Source organism: Anomaloglossus baeobatrachus, chromosome 2, assembly GCF_048569485.1.
Source record: "Anomaloglossus baeobatrachus isolate aAnoBae1 chromosome 2, aAnoBae1.hap1, whole genome shotgun sequence".
Taxonomy (NCBI): domain Eukaryota; kingdom Metazoa; phylum Chordata; class Amphibia; order Anura; family Aromobatidae; genus Anomaloglossus; species Anomaloglossus baeobatrachus.
Genome location: NC_134354.1, coordinates 235,187,145 through 235,204,928, shown reverse-complemented (window position 1 = coordinate 235,204,928; position 17,784 = coordinate 235,187,145). Strand labels below are relative to the sequence as shown.

Genomic DNA, 17,784 nt, shown 5'->3' with positions numbered 1-17,784 from the left:
TTATAACAGTGATTTTAGAAAACTGCAGCAAGCAGCCCAGTAAGTATTACATCAATGGAATCAGGGTTTCTGTTTCTACACCATGCTGCTTTCAGGTGGGGTAGAAAACACTTCTTGACAGTCGAGTTTGAATGAAAGTCCTAGGAGCAAACCCATGCAAACATATGGAGAACATTCAGGATCCACCCTTTCTGCAAAAAGCAGGGATACAGAAATAAAAAACTGCCAATATATTAAAATCTAACACTAATTGAAACAATGCACTGTACACACAGTTTCCAAATATTAAAATTGTTTAGTAAAACAACTTGATCATACAAAATTATAATTTTACAACAATTTCAAAAAAGATATTGCTTTCAAGATAACAGTGAAGATCTGGAGCTCGCACAGAGCAGGAAAATAAAAGGTTGCAGAACACACTAGAGCAGAGATGGAATTACAAAAATGTAACACCGCTTACCATACCCCCCTCATTTACTCCGAACATACAGTCCATCAGATCTGAATGGTGCAGATGGATTACAGACCCTCATTTTATAAAATAAACAGGACATTTTGTTACCATGATGCAGAATTTGTAACAGAATGTGCTTTGTGAACACCTAATTATGGTATCTTCATGCAGAACGAGCACTGGATAAAATCTATCGGGGAATAGGTCATCCCAAACCTATTAGTCCATTTATAATGTGCAGAGTCTCCATTCATATGATTAGAAACTGAATAGGGACTGCACTACTGCCATCAATGTCATTCATGGAAACTGCCACCAATGTCGTGGCTGGCACAGATAGGAGATGAAATATGTATGGACTTTTCCACCCTTGAGGTTGAGAAGAAAAAAGGCTTTATAAGGTAAAGCTACTTTCTTACAACATAATTAACATGGAAAGTTGTAGCTGTAGGACCATGATTGATTGGATGGATGCATTGGTGACAGGCCAGACACACACAACCAAGAACAAACGTTTTAAAAAATAATGACCACTTTCATGTGACAGGGAATCTCTTTTGAAAACAAGTAATCACATAGTTGTAGGATACATGATAAGTTCTTGATTGTTGGGTATCAGACCACAGAGACCGGCACCAATCGGCTCAAAGGGGCACTTTATCCCTGTTCGAAGGCAGAGGCTGTGTACAAGGCCAATGGCAGCTACTTGTACATTCATTCCCTAGGGGCCGGCTGGTAAAATCCAAGCTTAGCAGCCCCATAGAGAATGGGGATAAAAATGCTCCATTCTGATGATCAGTGGAGGTCCAAGTGGTTGGACATCCACCAGTCAATAAAATGATGAGTGAGCACTACAATGTTCAGTGCTCTTACAAGTAATGAGCAGACGGGCTCAACTCATATACAACAGAAGTCAAGTCAATGGGAAACTAGAACTTTTTGCCAGAAGATCTTCCAAAAAAAGCGCTCAAGTTCCGCACTGACTTCCATTATACTCTGTACACGAGTCACACGCATACGAGCATCCAGCTGATCGTTACGAGTATCCCAAGCAAGGCAGTGGTCACTCATCACTTGTTATCAACCATCCTTTTATGGATACTTGTTTTCACTGGACAACCCCTTTAAAAAGGTCTGTATATTGTTGCATTTAAAGGCAATGTGATGAAAAAGCAGGCACTGAACACATAGCTAAAATGAATCATTTACAAGGAGCCAATAAACAAGTAATACATATTTGGCATTGGAAAAAGACATACAGTGACGGTTTAGAATATTACAATTTGCTCTAACGTATTTACACACTTGAAAACAATGATCTGGTGAGATTTCATGGCAAAGTCAAGTGATACAGAAAAATTAAAAGAAAAAAAAAATATAACAGTCCTTTATCAGAGTCAGAGCAAGGTGTGGAACAAGATGCAATCTACCTGCCAAACAGTAAAAAATGCTGCCAAATACATGGTGGCCTAAGCAACTTCGTCCGACACCTTTACTAAGTGACAGTACTCTGAAGAAACTCTGTAGAGCTGCACATTCCCAGTACCACTGCCCAAAAAAAAATAAAAATAATGAACGTCACCTCTGAATGAGATGCAAAGTACATATTACTTCTTATGGTTAAGGCCAAAAGACTCCACTTCTTCTCCAAAACAGTCGCCTAACACAGTCGCCATTTAAAAATACTTAATATTTATATATATAAAATATACTGTGAATATTCTCTAAAAACAGAAAAGAAAAAAAAAAAAATTAAAGAAAAAATAAAACTTCCAGACTAAAAATGGAGTAGCAAGCCAGAAAACCATAAGGTTTCCCATGCCAGGCATCAATCCAGTAGACTTAAAGCCCGCCCCTATTATTACAGTGGCACTTATAAACCACATTTACAGCTAACACTGAGCTGGTGGAAGTGGCACCAACAGTTCTAGAGTGACAAGGCGTTAGCTCAATGAGTGGCAACATGAGGGGTGATCTTCTTCCGCCTCTTCTGGAGAAGTGGGTTGGACGCATCTTCAATTTTCTTTATCTTAATCTGTTCATAGTCGACCCTCATTGTGGCCAAGGCACTAGTCATCTCCTCCTGCAACGAAAATATGGGAAATGTGACCCCAGAACAAATCTGTGACACCAAATACTGAAAGCTTTCTATTGATCATCATTTGCCAAACAAAGCGCTATGAAATTGATCAGTTCGTCAATCAAACATTACACACATATACAAATGCACACAAGTTCCTGTGCCTACAAAATCTTAGCAAATAAGATAGTACGCAGGGGATTATTTATGTCTCCGACCAAGCAGAGCTTCTGGTTGGCAAATATAAATATTATATATTATATATATATAATTTTTTTTTTATATTTAACATACAAATGTGGATCTTTGGTGCCCTATAAATAATGCAACACACAGCCATTAATGTCTGAACTGCACCTAACTACACCTAAGTGAAAAAGGTCAAATTGTGCCCAAAGTGCCATTATTTTGGGTGACTGCCACTGGAATCCTTTGTGACATCACAGAGCTGGTGGATGTTATTGACTTTGCGCTCATCCATCTTTCATTTCAACATTCCCCACAGATTCTGAATATGGTTTAGGGTGGAGACATACTTGGCCAGTCCTGCACCTTTACCCTCAATTTCTTTAAGGCTACTTTCACACATCAGTTTTTTCCCATCAGGTACAATCCGGAAAAAAACGGGTAAAACGGATCCAGTACCGCATTCCCATAGATTTGCATTGTTACCGGATTGTACCTGATGGCTTTGCGTTGCATCCGTTTTTTTTCCGGATGCGGCAAAATTTATCAAAGCGGCGGCCGGAGGCAACGTGTCTTGCAACGTTTTTTTGTCCGGCAAAAAAAAAAAACGCATCGCGACGCATCCGGCCGCTGCGGCACATTTTCAATGCATGCCTATGGACGCCGGATGCGGCGCGATGCGGAAAAAAACGCATCCGGCCGCCGCATGCGGTTTCTTCCACTGCGCATGCTCAGCTGCGTGCCGCAACCAGAGAAAACCGGACTGGACACATGTAAAAACTTATGCAAAGGATGCGGTGTTTTCGCCGTATCCGTTGCATAGGTTTCACAGCCGGATTGAGCCGCAGTGCTCAAACCGGATGTGTGAAAGTAACCTAAGAAGGAAGCTGTAGTCTTTGAGGGTTGTTTGAGGCAGTATTTTGGAATACTGTTTAGCGGCCCTGTTTCTGAAAGGAGGGGGATCATGCTCTGCCTCAGTAGGTCACAGTACATGTTGATGCAGCTCCTAAACCATGATACTCTCACTGCCATGCTTAACTGTAGGACTGTAGGCAAGACACTTGTCTTTGTACTCATCAACTGGTTGTCACCACATATGCTTGACACCATCTGAACCAAATACGTTTATCTTGGTTCCATCAGACCACAGGACATGGTTCCAGTAATCTATGCCCTGTCTTCAGTAAACTGTTTGCAAGTTTTCTTATGCATCATCTTTAGAAGAGGATTGCTTCTGGGACGGCATCCTTGTTGACAAATTTGATGCAGTGTGTGGCGTATGATATGCGTACTAACAAAGTGACCCCCACCACCACTTTAGCAATGCTGGCAGCAGTCATACATCTATTTTGAAAGACTACCTATGTATATGACAAGACCTGTTCTGAGCATAACCTATCATGTAAACCACTGTATGGTCTTGGCCACTGTGTTGCAGCTCAGTTTCAGAGTGCTGACAATCTTCTTGTAGCCTAGGCCATCTTTCTGTAGAACAATTCTTTTTCCCAAATTCTCAGAGTATTCTTTGCCATGAGGAGCCATGTTAAACTTACAATGATCTGTATGAGAGGGTGTGAGCGATGACACCAAATTTACCACACTTGCTCCCCAGTCACACCCGAGACCTTGTAATACTAATGAGTCCATATGACACCAGGGAGGGGAAATGGCTAATAAGGCACAACTTGGTAATTTTCACTTAGGGGTGTACTCACCTTTGTTGCCAGCAATATTGACATTAATGGCTGTGTTGTGTTATGTAGAGGACACATCAAACTGTCACTGTTATACAAGCTGTACATTGACTACATTACATTGTATCACATCTTCAGTGTTGTCCATGAAACAATATAATAAAATATTTACAAAAATGTGAGGGGGTGTACACACTTGTGACATACTGTTCCACACCTTCTAGGAAGAGGAGGGATCATACGATGTACTGAGCACAAAGCAGAAGCTCACACCTTTTTTGCGATGAGGTAACATTTCCCTGACTGTTTTATCACAGGATTTAGTGTTTCTAATGCTTCACCAGTCCTGAGACCTCATCATAAATAGTCAGTGGCAAAAACAGCCAGGTAAATGTGTTACTGCACAGAAAGCAGCAGCTGTTAGCCCCTGCTGTGTGGTAAGGATATTCACTTATGTTTCCTACCCTGGCCAGGAGCTGTGGTATGTGCTGACCGTGAAGTGGAGCAGCTCTGCATGGTTGGACACATCTGTTACAGTACATAATGGGCAAGATTTTCTCAGCACAGGAAGATTTTTATTCTTCCAAGACGTAAATTAAAATCTACTTTTGTTCATTAGACAATGCCTTTAAAATTAGGGAAATATATCCCTCCACCTCAAACGTTCTCACCTTCACATCTTCCCACAAATCCTTTTCTTCCTTCAAGACACGACTAGTGTGGAGAGGAGTTGGAGGTATCTGCATTGATTGCTGGTGAGAAAAAGATGGGAGGGGAAGGTAAATGTAATTAAAAAGACCATGCAGGGTACTGAAAAAATACAGATGACAGATAAGTGTCCAAAACTGTTAACAGCTTGGGCAACTGAGGTTCTTTAAAGCAAATGTGTCATGTTGTACCTGCAGTCTGATCTGCGGACAGCATTGTATAGAGAAAAAGAAGCGGAGCAGAATCATATGAATTTGTAGGAAAAGATTTAGTGTAAATCGGTATTTTAGTCATCAAAACCCTTGGTGTTTGTATGCATACAAGTCAAGTGGGAGATCCTACTCCGTGATTGACAGCTATCACTGCATACACAGTCATGCTTATGAGTCCAGAGGGTGGTCCGATTCAGTGATTGACAAACACCAGGGATTTCAATGACACTTTTCCCACAAAAATATGTATCAATCTGATCAGCTGCGCCTGGTCTAACATTCTGTCTGCAGATCAGATACTATTTTCAACATGAAAGATTCCCTTTAAACTGTTCAGAAGTGAAAGCACTTCATGAAGGCCCCCTCTGCCCATCGATTCAATTTAATATAAAAATTATATTATATATACACACACACAAAAAAAATTATATAAAATATAATCTGTGTGTATTTTCTTTTTTAAAGTACAGTAAGCACCCCCTAGGGGTATCTGTGGATAGCTTGTCATGGTTTAAGTCCATATTTTCAAGAGTTTAACACTAGAAGTCCCAGAGAGGGGTCATTTGACATTTCTACCATTGGAACCCTATGGAGCTCGAAAGTCCTGGGACTTCTAGTGTTAAGCAGCTGTAACAAAAACTAACCGATGTTAAAGTACATGTCTAAACACTTTAGCACCCATATAGATGGACGGGGGAAAAAAAAAAAAAAAAAAAAAAGAAGAAGTGAAATTCATCCACTGAATGACACTTAAGGCCAAGATCACTGACACCAACTGTTGCAAATGTCAAACGTATGTTGGGTGGAGACCTGCGCGCCAGGACCAGCATATATGGTCTGCATTTAGGTCTATGACACTCAGGAGAGAGTGCTGATCTACTCGCCGTCAGGCCAAGATTACCAGGCATAGCATAGACCTTTAGGTTATGAGGCTGACCTGAGGGCATGTACCAATGCTGCAGACTTTAGTACAAAGTTTAGTCTGATGCTAGCGAATGGGGTTTTACAGCACTGAAGACTTTAGGACATGTAACAGATTTAAAATTCGCAGTATGTCCTGTGTCTCAATTTGTTGAGGACTGGCACATACCATTATCCAAGGGTGGTTCATGAATTCTGTAATGGTCATCCTCTGAGTGGGATCAGTCTTCAACAAGTTTCGGATAAGCTGTTTTACTAAAATGACAAGTTTCCATAGTCAATATAGGTAGAGAATTCAATCATACCAATTATGTCATGTATGCAATCTCGGAATATTTCTGAACAACACATGCTGGTCTCGCGGTGATCGCTTCTTTAGTCCGTCTGCAATAATCAAGGTAGGGTTAAACGGAATCCATCAGCAGGTTTTTGCGCTGTAATCTGGGAGCTGCATGATGTAGTAACCCCAATTCCAGGGATATCCCTCACTGTTACTGTTTCACTAAATTTAGCGTTTTATCAGCAGGAGATTATCACTACAGGACTAGGTGTCTCATGTCACCTAGTCCTCCTGCGGTGAGTAACCACATCCCCACCATTGATTTGCAGCATTCTGGCAATATTGAGTGTACACAGGACGCTGACAATCAGTGATGCAGGCCTTAGCATTCAGAGTATTGCTATTTCTGCAGCCAAGAAAACGTGTTCTATCACAACTGCTGCACCCAGTAAACTAAGATACATTGCTAGAATCAAGCCATCTACCCCTATATCATGCTGCCCTCAGATGAGATCACAAAAACCTTGTGACAGGTTCTAATGAACCTTGGTGACTACTAACAGGTTATATATTTAGGGCAAGCACAGTCTCTCACCATCCAGCGATACTTCAGACCACTCAGGATTAGGGAACTCGTATTGTCCCATCCGGATTCTCTTCTTCATTCCCGGAGATATTGCTAGACCATGGTTTGAATAAAATGGAGGATATCCACACAATCTGCATAAAAACAAGAGTGAGAATAAGCATCAATTCACCCCGCCTATGTTCCACCCACAGATCCAAAAAATAGAACTGAAAAGCTATACATTAAAAAAATTACCTATTGTTTAAATTAACTTGTTAAAAGAATAAAAAAAACAAAAAAAAAACGTTTCTAAAAATAAAGTGGAAATCTGTATTAAAAATAAAGAATACAAATTTTGCAATTTTCACACCGACCACTGGAGCTTTTGTAGACGCCATCTTCCTTTTGGTTCAGAAGATATGTATACAGCCTTCTTTAGTATGGATGCCTCAAATGAGCCAGTACAAAAGCCATTGTGGAAGGAGAGGGACAGGGCTGTCACATCGCCTGTTGTGATTGGCTGATCAAGTATCATCAGCTGTGTATAGAGGAGTTATGTGCCTCTGTAAGGCTGGGTACACATATCCGGCTTTTCGCCGGTTTGACGGATGCGGCGCACGCCAGTACAGTATGATACAATACAGTGGCAGCGCCGCAACTTCCAGGTCACATACTCCGGTCACATGACAGCATGGGACCGGCGCTTGTTGCGCTGCCAGTGTACCGTATACACTGTACTGGCGTGCGCCGCATCCGTCAAACCGGCGAAAAGCCGGATATGTGTACCTGGCCTAATGCTGCCTCTGATTATAACGAGCCTGCTGAAAACTCTTTGAAAGGGCCGGAATTAGGTGTCCAAAATATCCAGACTCCTGAATCCCGATAGTGTGCATGTTGCGGATAGGATTTACCAATATTGTTAGGCCGTGTGATCTCATGTATGCAATTTTCACTCATCGTAATGAGGCAATACAAAACCAAAATCCCTAAGAAAGAATACAAAATGGAACATCTGTAGGTTTTACTGCAGATTGGTGAATTCACCCTATATAAAAACCTGATTACAACTGCTCCCAGGGTTATGCTGAACTGACAAGGCTTCTAAATGTAATGAATCAGTGGAGGGCTAAACGGATTGCAAAAAGGAGGTACAAAATGGTCAGAGTCTAAACACTACAAGTATGATACCAAGAATGAGAACTATGACACTAGAAGCCAGAACAAACATGGCTACTTTATGCCAATAATAGTGCTACAATTGTCCATAGGTTTTATTTTGTATAGCGACTTTGTAAAATAAATTAGCAATGAATTTCCTAACACTTTCATAGGTTAAAGGCACTAGTACTGAACAACCCACTTTAATAGTTGCAGGATTTGTTATTTAAATCAGACAGCAGCATGATGTAGGGGCAGAGAGCCTGATTCCGCTGATGTATCACTTACTAGGTTGTTGTGTTGCTGTTTAAAGTTAGAGTTTATCACTACAGGACTAGGTGCCTCCTCACTCATAGTAAACCCTGCCCCCACCACTGATTGACAGAAAGCTGCTAACCATGGTGTGGGCAGGTTATACAAAGCTCAGCATTCTGGGCAGTGCTAGATCTGCACCAGATAAACCAATGATTGTATCAAACAGGGCTGTGGAGTCGGAGTCGTGGCATCTGAGTCGGACCTCATTTTGGTGGAGTCGGAGTCGGTATAAAATGCACAGACTTCTAAAATATATAATAAATTGGGGACAGTAGTGCAATGCAGAATGTGCTGAATATTTTTTCATAGGAATTTGGGAAAGTTATGAAATGTCCTACAAATGTCTGTTCTATTCCTGATCTAAGGCTACATTCACACAAAGCGTTTATGTTGCGTTTTTTGAGGATACGTTTATCAGCTGCAAAAGCAGATCAGATTTTTAAAAAGCCGCATCACCCGAAAGATTTTGAGCTCATAAATAATGCTTTCAATAGCAAAAGCAGATTTGAAAATCGCCACAAACTGACATGTTCATTCTTTGTGGGGATCTGTTTTTGAGCACGAAAACGGATCCTCACAAAACGATGTGTCTGCATGTCATATCTTGAAAGCCATTGCCTTTGCTGGATGCCAGAGTCACTGCATTTCACTGAATTATTTTGCCATCAATGTTCGATATGTTTGTGACAAGAAAGAAATTGTTAGCGAGACACTGGCAGTAAAAGATACTAAAGCTCATCACACCAGCCAGTTTCTCCAGGCCTTAGTAGAAAAAGTTCTGCAAGATTATGAACTCAGAAAAGAACAGGTTCTTGCTATTGTAACAGACAATGCCTCAAACATAAGTACAACTAAACTGATGAATGAGAGGAATGAACAACAGCTAGAAGAACATTTAGGATTCAGTATGTGTGAGATGGAAGGGCACATTGTTCCTCAGTTAGATGAACAGCAAACAGATATTACAACAGAAGAACACCAAAATGATACTTTAGGATTAGATGATCTTGTTGAAGTTGCTTCAAAACATTTTCATATTCATCACATGCGCTGTGTTGTGCACACGCTGCAGCTGGCAATAAAAGATAGTCTGCAAGTGGGACCCCGATTTCACACATCCGGCTTTTTGCCGGTTTGGCGAATGCGGCACTCTCCAGTACAGTGTATACAGTACAGTGGCAGTGCGACAAACGCCGGTCACATGCTGTCATGTGACCCGGAAGTTTGCAGCGCTGCCACTGTACTATATCCTACTGTACTGGCGTGCGCCGCATTCGCCAAACCGGCAAAAAGCCGGATGTGTGAAACTGGGAGGACATGCTAGAAATCCGATTGGAAAAGTGAGGAAATTGGTTATTGCTGCCAGAACCCCTAAAATTGATTCCATCTTGAAGAGACGTGCTGGGAAAGGGGCAATTGTTGATCAAGCCACTTGGTGAGGCAGCACTTATTTAATGACTGAGCGATTGCTTGAACTAAAATCATTTCTTATAGATATGGTGAACCCTCAAGTAACCTTAAATGAAGGTCAATGGACACAGGTGGCTGAATTGAAGGAATTGCTTAATCACCCATTTACTGTGACTAAAAAATTACAAGCTGAGGATTTAACTCCTGGCATTTTCATAAGGGAGTGGAAGAACTTGCTATTGTGCCTGTCTCAAAGAGGAGGTTTAATCTCAGATGGCATTTCTGCAACAATGAAACAGACACAGCTATTGGAAAATAAAATTCTTCTGGCAGCTGTTTATGTGGACCCAAGTCATCGTATACTGCTTGATGATCAACAGCTTTCTAAAGGAAAATAAGGTTTGAGTGAGGTAGCAGTTAGGATGAGTGGCTACAGGACTGCCAGGCGGAAGAGGACTTTGGGCCTGACAGTGCTACTGCTGCCATATCTTCTTCCTCATCAGATGAGGAGTTTAACATTGACAAGTTTTTGGATGACATGGAGCAGGCAAAGCGTTGCCGCAAGGAAAAATATTTCACTCCGTCTCCTATAGCCGGCGTTACTCACTACGATTTATCTGCCATCGGGGTCACGGTTTACGTGACGCTCATCCGGCATCGTTCGAGACGTCGTTGCGTGTGACACCTACGAGTGACTCTCAACGATCGCAAATAGGTTGAAAATCGTTGATCGTTGACACGTCGTTCATTTTCAAAATATTGTTCATCGTTTGGATCGCAGCAGACATATTGGTACGTGTATTATTATTATTAAGGAATAACGTTTGGAACTCCATTCTATGTCTGAACTGGGTGCAAAAAACCTAAAAAACATCACCATGGGGAGACAAGGCATGCACACCAGTGACCATGGAAGGGGAATACATGGAATAGCAGAAACTGCCGTGTGAATACCGACATGAAAAACTCAATAGCTACCTGTAAGAATGAAATGTGAAAAATGGAACCTGCATTACTGCCATGAATATATGAACAAAGAGAAATTTAGCTACTGAATTGATCAATGCAGAAGAGCCCCAACACTACGCCAAAGTATCTCTCTACGTTGGGGTCCCTAGCTTGTGTGTGTCCTCTCATGCAGTTAAAAAACTTACCGTGTATGGGACGCTGAGACCCAGGCTATATATGCGTATAATGTGGATTGGCAATAGGTGTGTATGGGGAGGGTTCACAAACGAAAAAATACTAACATTAAGGAATAACGTTTGGAACTCCATTCTATGTCTGAACTGGGTGCAAAAAACCTAAAAAACATCACCATGGGGAGACAAGGCATGCACACCAGTGACCATGGAAGGGGAATACATGGAATAGCAGAAACTGCCGTGTGAATACCGACATGAAAAACTCAATAGCTACCTGTAAGAATGAAATGTGAAAAATGGAACCTGCATTACTGCCATGAATATATGAACAAAGAGAAATTTAGCTACTGAATTGATCAATGCAGAAGAGCCCCAACACTACGCCAAAGTATCTCTCTACGTTGGGGTCCCTAGCTTGTGTGTGTCCTCTCATGCAGTTAAAAAACTTACCGTGTATGGGACGCTGAGACCCAGGCTATATATGCGTATAATGTGGATTGGCAATAGGTGTGTATGGGGAGGGTTCACAAACGAAAAAATACTAACATTAAGGAATAACGTTTGGAACTCCATTCTATGTCTGAACTGGGTGCAAAAAACCTAAAAAACATCACCATGGGGAGACAAGGCATGCACACCAGTGACCATGGAAGGGGAATACATGGAATAGCAGAAACTGCCGTGTGAATACCGACATGAAAAACTCAATAGCTACCTGTAAGAATGAAATGTGAAAAATGGAACCTGCATTACTGCCATGAATATATGAACAAAGAGAAATTTAGCTACTGAATTGATCAATGCAGAAGAGCCCCAACACTACGCCAAAGTATCTCTCTACGTTGGGGTCCCTAGCTTGTGTGTGTCCTCTCATGCAGTTAAAAAACTTACCGTGTATGGGACGCTGAGACCCAGGCTATATATGCGTATAATGTGGATTGGCAATAGGTGTGTATGGGGAGGGTTCACAAACGAAAAAATACTAACATTAAGGAATAACGTTTGGAACTCCATTCTATGTCTGAACTGGGTGCAAAAAACCTAAAAAACATCACCATGGGGAGACAAGGCATGCACACCAGTGACCATGGAAGGGGAATACATGGAATAGCAGAAACTGCCGTGTGAATACCGACATGAAAAACTCAATAGCTACCTGTAAGAATGAAATGTGAAAAATGGAACCTGCATTACTGCCATGAATATATGAACAAAGAGAAATTTAGCTACTGAATTGATCAATGCAGAAGAGCCCCAACACTACGCCAAAGTATCTCTCTACGTTGGGGTCCCTAGCTTGTGTGTGTCCTCTCATGCAGTTAAAAAACTTACCGTGTATGGGACGCTGAGACCCAGGCTATATATGCGTATAATGTGGATTGGCAATAGGTGTGTATGGGGAGGGTTCACAAACGAAAAAATACTAACATTAAGGAATAACGTTTGGAACTCCATTCTATGTCTGAACTGGGTGCAAAAAACCTAAAAAACATCACCATGGGGAGACAAGGCATGCACACCAGTGACCATGGAAGGGGAATACATGGAATAGCAGAAACTGCCGTGTGAATACCGACATGAAAAACTCAATAGCTACCTGTAAGAGTAGAGAGATACTTTGGCGTAGTGTTGGGGCTCTTCTGCATTGATCAATTCAGTAGCTAAATTTCTCTTTGTTCATATGTTCATGGCAGTAATGCAGGTTCCATTTTTCACATTTCATTCTTACAGGTAGCTATTGAGTTTTTCATGTCGGTATTCACACGGCAGTTTCTGCTATTCCATGTATTCCCCTTCCATGGTCACTGGTGTGCATGCCTTGTCTCCCCATATTGGTACGTGTGACACCCTGCCAACGACAAACATTCAAACGACCGTCTTGGTCAAACAATATATCGCTGATTGCTGTTGCGTCGTTGGTGAGATGTGTACGCGAGACCGCAAATAAAACGACCTATGTGCGATCTCGGCTAATCGTATCCACGATCTGGGCATGTCACATCGTTTCCGAGATTGGCAGATAAATCGTAGCGTGTAATGGGGCCTTATAGCAAGCAGATTGACCACATTTTAGTAAAATTTTTCACTTGCTCTCAAAGAAATAGAAAAATTCAACCATTCATCAAAACTGACTGTGCATGAGGCAATTCCTTTATACCCGGAAATTGTTAGAGATGTTGCCCATGTGGTTATGGCTTTGCCTCCAACCCAAGTTAGTGTAGAGAGGTTGTTCTCTAGCCTTAAAATTATTAGGTCAGATTTGAGGTAATCTGTGAAGGAGGATCTGATGGAAGCAATTCTATTTCTTACAACAAATTCATAGACTGCACAAATGTTATTTAGTATGTTTTTGTTGAAAACTGCTTTTTGCCACTTACATAGTGTATTACATAGTGTTATATATAACACTATGTAATGCACTATGTAATACACTATGTAAGTGGCAAAAAACAGTTTTCAACAAAAATATACTAAATAACATTAAGGCTATGTGCGCACTGGAAAATGGAATTTTCTTAAGAAAATTCTGCAGCTATTCAAAGATTACCGCACCCGCAGTAAAAAACCGCGGCAAACCGCACCCGAAAACCGCATGCAGTTTGCTGCGGTTTTACCGTGGTATTGCCACGGTTTTGCCGCGTGCGGGTTGGAATGTGCTTTATTGCATTCAATGCAATAAAGCACATTGAAAAAAAAAAAAAGTCATTTCACTCTGAGATAGATAGATAGATAAAGAGACAGAAGAATAGATAGAGGGATAGATAGATAGACAGACAGAGGGATAGATAGATAGACAGACAGAGGGATAGATAGATAGATAGATAGATAGATAGATAGATAGATAGATAGATAGGTAGAGGACAGATCGCTGCATTTCCCACGGTCGGCAGTGAGTTCACATTACCGGCCGTGGGAAATGACCGGTAATTACCTCTGCTGTCTGCTGCATTCATTGAGCGCTGTGTCTGACAGTCGCGGCTGGATGTAAGCAGCGCCGGAGCTGTGGATTACGCCGGAGCTTTGTTTCGGGAGGGGTTAATAAAATGGTGAACGAGGCTTGTTTGTTTTATTTAAAATAAAGGATTTTTCTGTGTGTGTGTTTTATTCATTCACTTTACTTACGGGTTGATCATGTCAGCTGTCACATAGACGCTGCCATGATCAAGCCTGGAGTTAATGGTGGTGATCCACCACCATTAACCCCTTGTATTACCCTGACCGCCACTGCTACACGGCGGCAGGAAGAGCCGGGGACACGCCGGTACTGCCGCATAATGCATGCGACAGTCCCGGGACAGCTGCGGCTGATATTCTCGGCTGCGGGAGGCGGGAGGGAGGCGGGGGACATTAACCCTGCCCCTCTCCCTCCCCAGCCTGAGAATACCGGGCCGCCGCTGTGTGCTTACCTCGGCTAGACGGAAAATATGCAGCGGAGCCCACGTGTTTTTTTTTTTCTATATTTCCGTTTGCTTTCTATGTGTGTTCTATGTGTCTGTGTCTGTGTTCTAGGTCTGTGATGTCTGTGTGTGTGTGTGTGATCTGTGTGTGTTTACTCTCTGCTTTGCTTCCTCTTCCTGTAATGACATCACTTCCCTGCAAAACCGCAGACAAGCGATGTACATTACCGGAGGTAAACCGCGAAATACCGCAGGGAATAATGCAGGAAAACGCAGTGAACCGCACAGAATTTGCTGCCTGCGTTATTCCCTGCGGGATTTCACGATTACATTGGAGTCAATGTAGTGAAATCCCGCAGCGACGTGCGGAAAAGAATTGACATGCAATTGTTTTTGCTGCGAGAATCCCGCAGCAAAACATGCAGCTGTCAAATTCCGCCTAGTGCGCACAGGATTTTTTTTGCCCATAGGTTTTGCTGATGATTCACTGCAGAGATGTTATGAACATTTTCTGCAGCAAAACATGCAGCAAAACCGCAAAAAATCCGCGGCAAAATCCGGTAAGTGCGCACATAGCCTTCGTATATTGCTTATATTTAAGTGAAAAATGTATTGTAGTGCAATGTGAACATCAGACATTTAATCATTTTTATGATACAATAATCAAGATATTTAGAGATAGAACATAAAATATATTTATTGGAATACAACTTTAGAACACAAAAAACTAATAAATTGTAAATTTGTAATACGATATGTAATATACAGTGCTGGCCAAAAGTATTGGCACCCCTGTAATTCTGTCAGAGAATACTCAGTTTCTTCTTGAAAATGATTGCAATCACAAATTCTTTGGAATTATCTTCATTTATTTTGCTTGCAATGAAAAAACACAGAATGAAACAAAAATAAAATCATTGATCATTTTACACAAAACTCCAAAAATGGGCCAGACAAAAGTATTGGCACCCTTAGCCTAATACTTGGTTGCACAACCTTTAGTCAAAATAACTGCGAACAACCGCTTCCTGTAACCATCAATGAGTTTCTTACAATGCTCTGCTGGAATTTTAGAGCATTCTTCTTTGGCAAACTGCTCCAGGTCCCTGAGATTTGAAGGGTGCCTTCTCCAAGCTGCCATTTTGAGAGCTCTCCACAGGTGTTCTATGGGATTCAGGTCTGGACTCATTGCTGGCCACTTTAGTAGTCTCCAGTGCTTTCTCTCAAACCAATTTCTAGTGCTTTTTGAAGTGTGTTTTGGGTCATTGTCGTGCTGGAAGACCCATGACCTCTGAGGGAGACCCAGCTTTCTCACACTGGGCCCTACATTATGCTGCAAAATTTGTTGGTAGTCTTTAGACTTCATAATGCCATGCACACGGTCAAGCAGTCCAGTGCCAGAGGCAGCAAAGCAACCCCAAAACATAAGGGAACCTCCGCCATGTTTGACTGTAGGGACAGTGTTCTTTTCCTGTAAGCTCTGTTGATGGCTTTTCCCTTAAAGCTCTACTTTTGTCTCATCTGACCAGAGAACATTCTTCCAAAACGTTTTAGGCTCTCAAGTAAGTTTTGGCAAACTCCAGCCTGGCTTTTTTATGTCTCAGGGTAAGAAGTGGGGTCTTCCTGGGTATCCTACCATACAGTCCCTTTTCTTTCAGACGCCGACGGATAGTACGGGTTGACACTGTTGTACCCTCGGACTGCAGGGCAGCTTGAACTTGTTTGGATGTTGGTCGAGGTTCTTTATCCACCATCCGCACAATCTTGCGTTGAAATATCTCGTCAATTTTTCTTTTCCTTCCACATCTAGGGAGGTTAGCCACAGTGCCATGGGCTTTAAACTTCTTGATGACACTGTGCACCGTAGACACAGGAACTTTCAGGTCTTTGGAGATGGACTTGTAGCCTTGAGATTGCTCATGCTTCATCACAATTTGGATTCTCAAGTCCTCAGACAGTTCTTTGGTCTTCTTTCTTTTCTCCATGCTCAATGTGGTATACACAAGGACACAGGACAGAGGTTGAGTCAACTTTAATCCATGTCAACTGGCTGCAAGTGTGATTTACCTATTGCCAACACCTGTTAGGTGCCACAGGTAAGTTTCAGGTGCTTTTAATTACACAAATTAGAGAAGCATCACATGATTTTTCAAACAGTGCCAATACTTTTGTCCACCCCCTTTTTTATGTTTGGTGTGGAGTTATATCCAAATTTGGCTTTATGACAATTTTTTGTTTTTTCCCATTGACAAAATAAATGAAGATAAAAATACCAATACCATTTGTGATTGCATTTTCAAGAAGAAACTGAGTATTCTCTTGACAGAATTGCAGGGGTGCCAATTCTTTTGGCAAGCACTGTGTGTGTGTGTATGTGTGTATGTGTGTATGTATATATATATATATATATATATATATATATATTATAAATATATAAATATATATATATATATATATATATATATATATTTATTATATATATATATTATATATATTATATATATATTATAAAAATATATATATATATTATATAAAAATATATATATATTATATAAAGAAGGGAATTTTGTTTACTTACCGTAAATTCCTTTTCTTCTAGCTCCAATTGGGAGACCCAGACAATTGGGTGTATAGCTACTGCCTCCGGAGGCCACACAAAGCACTACACTTAAAAGTGTAAGGCCCCTCCCCTTCTGGCTATACACCCCCCGTGGGATCACGGGCTCCTCAGTTTTAGTGCAAAAGCAAGAAGGAGGAAAGCCAATAACTGGTTGAAAAACAAATTCGATCCGAAGAAACATCGGAGAACTGAAACCATTCAACATGAACAACATGTGTACCCGAAAAAACAAAAATCCCTAAGAAAACAGGGCGGGTGCTGGGTCTCCCAATTGGAGCTAGAAGAAAAGGAATTTACGGTAAGTAAACAAAATTCCCTTCTTCTTTGTCGCTCCTAATTGGGAGACCCAGACAATTGGGACGTCCAAAAGCAGTCCCTGGGTGGGTAAAATAACACCTCGTGATAGGGCCGAAAAAACAGCCCTTTCCTACAGGTGGGCAACCGCCGCCTGAAGGACTTGTCTACCTAGGCTGGCGTCCGCCGAAGCGTAGGTATGCACCTGATAATGCTTGGTAAAAGTGTGCAGACTCGACCAGGTAGCCGCCTGGCACACCTGCTGAGCCGTAGCCTGGTGCCGTAATGCCCAGGACGCACCCACGGCTCTGGTAGAATGGGCCTTCAGCCCTGAGGGA

General features: G+C 41.6%; 1 protein-coding gene across 1 annotated transcript in view; it reads right to left on the bottom strand.

The window, feature by feature from the left end:
- Positions 1-275: 275 nt before the first annotated feature.
- The window catches only part of MAPKAPK2 (MAPK activated protein kinase 2), a 112,323-nt gene continuing 94,814 nt past the window's right edge, over positions 276-17,784 (bottom strand). Inside the window, exons 7-10 of the mRNA XM_075335709.1 lie at positions 7,134-7,258; positions 6,428-6,513; positions 5,089-5,169; positions 276-2,540 (exon numbers count right to left, since the gene is read on the bottom strand). Coding sequence (XP_075191824.1) covers positions 2,406-2,540; positions 5,089-5,169; positions 6,428-6,513; positions 7,134-7,258 — 427 coding nt within the window. The 3' untranslated portion in view covers positions 276-2,405. The remainder of the gene's footprint in view (positions 2,541-5,088; positions 5,170-6,427; positions 6,514-7,133; positions 7,259-17,784) is intronic.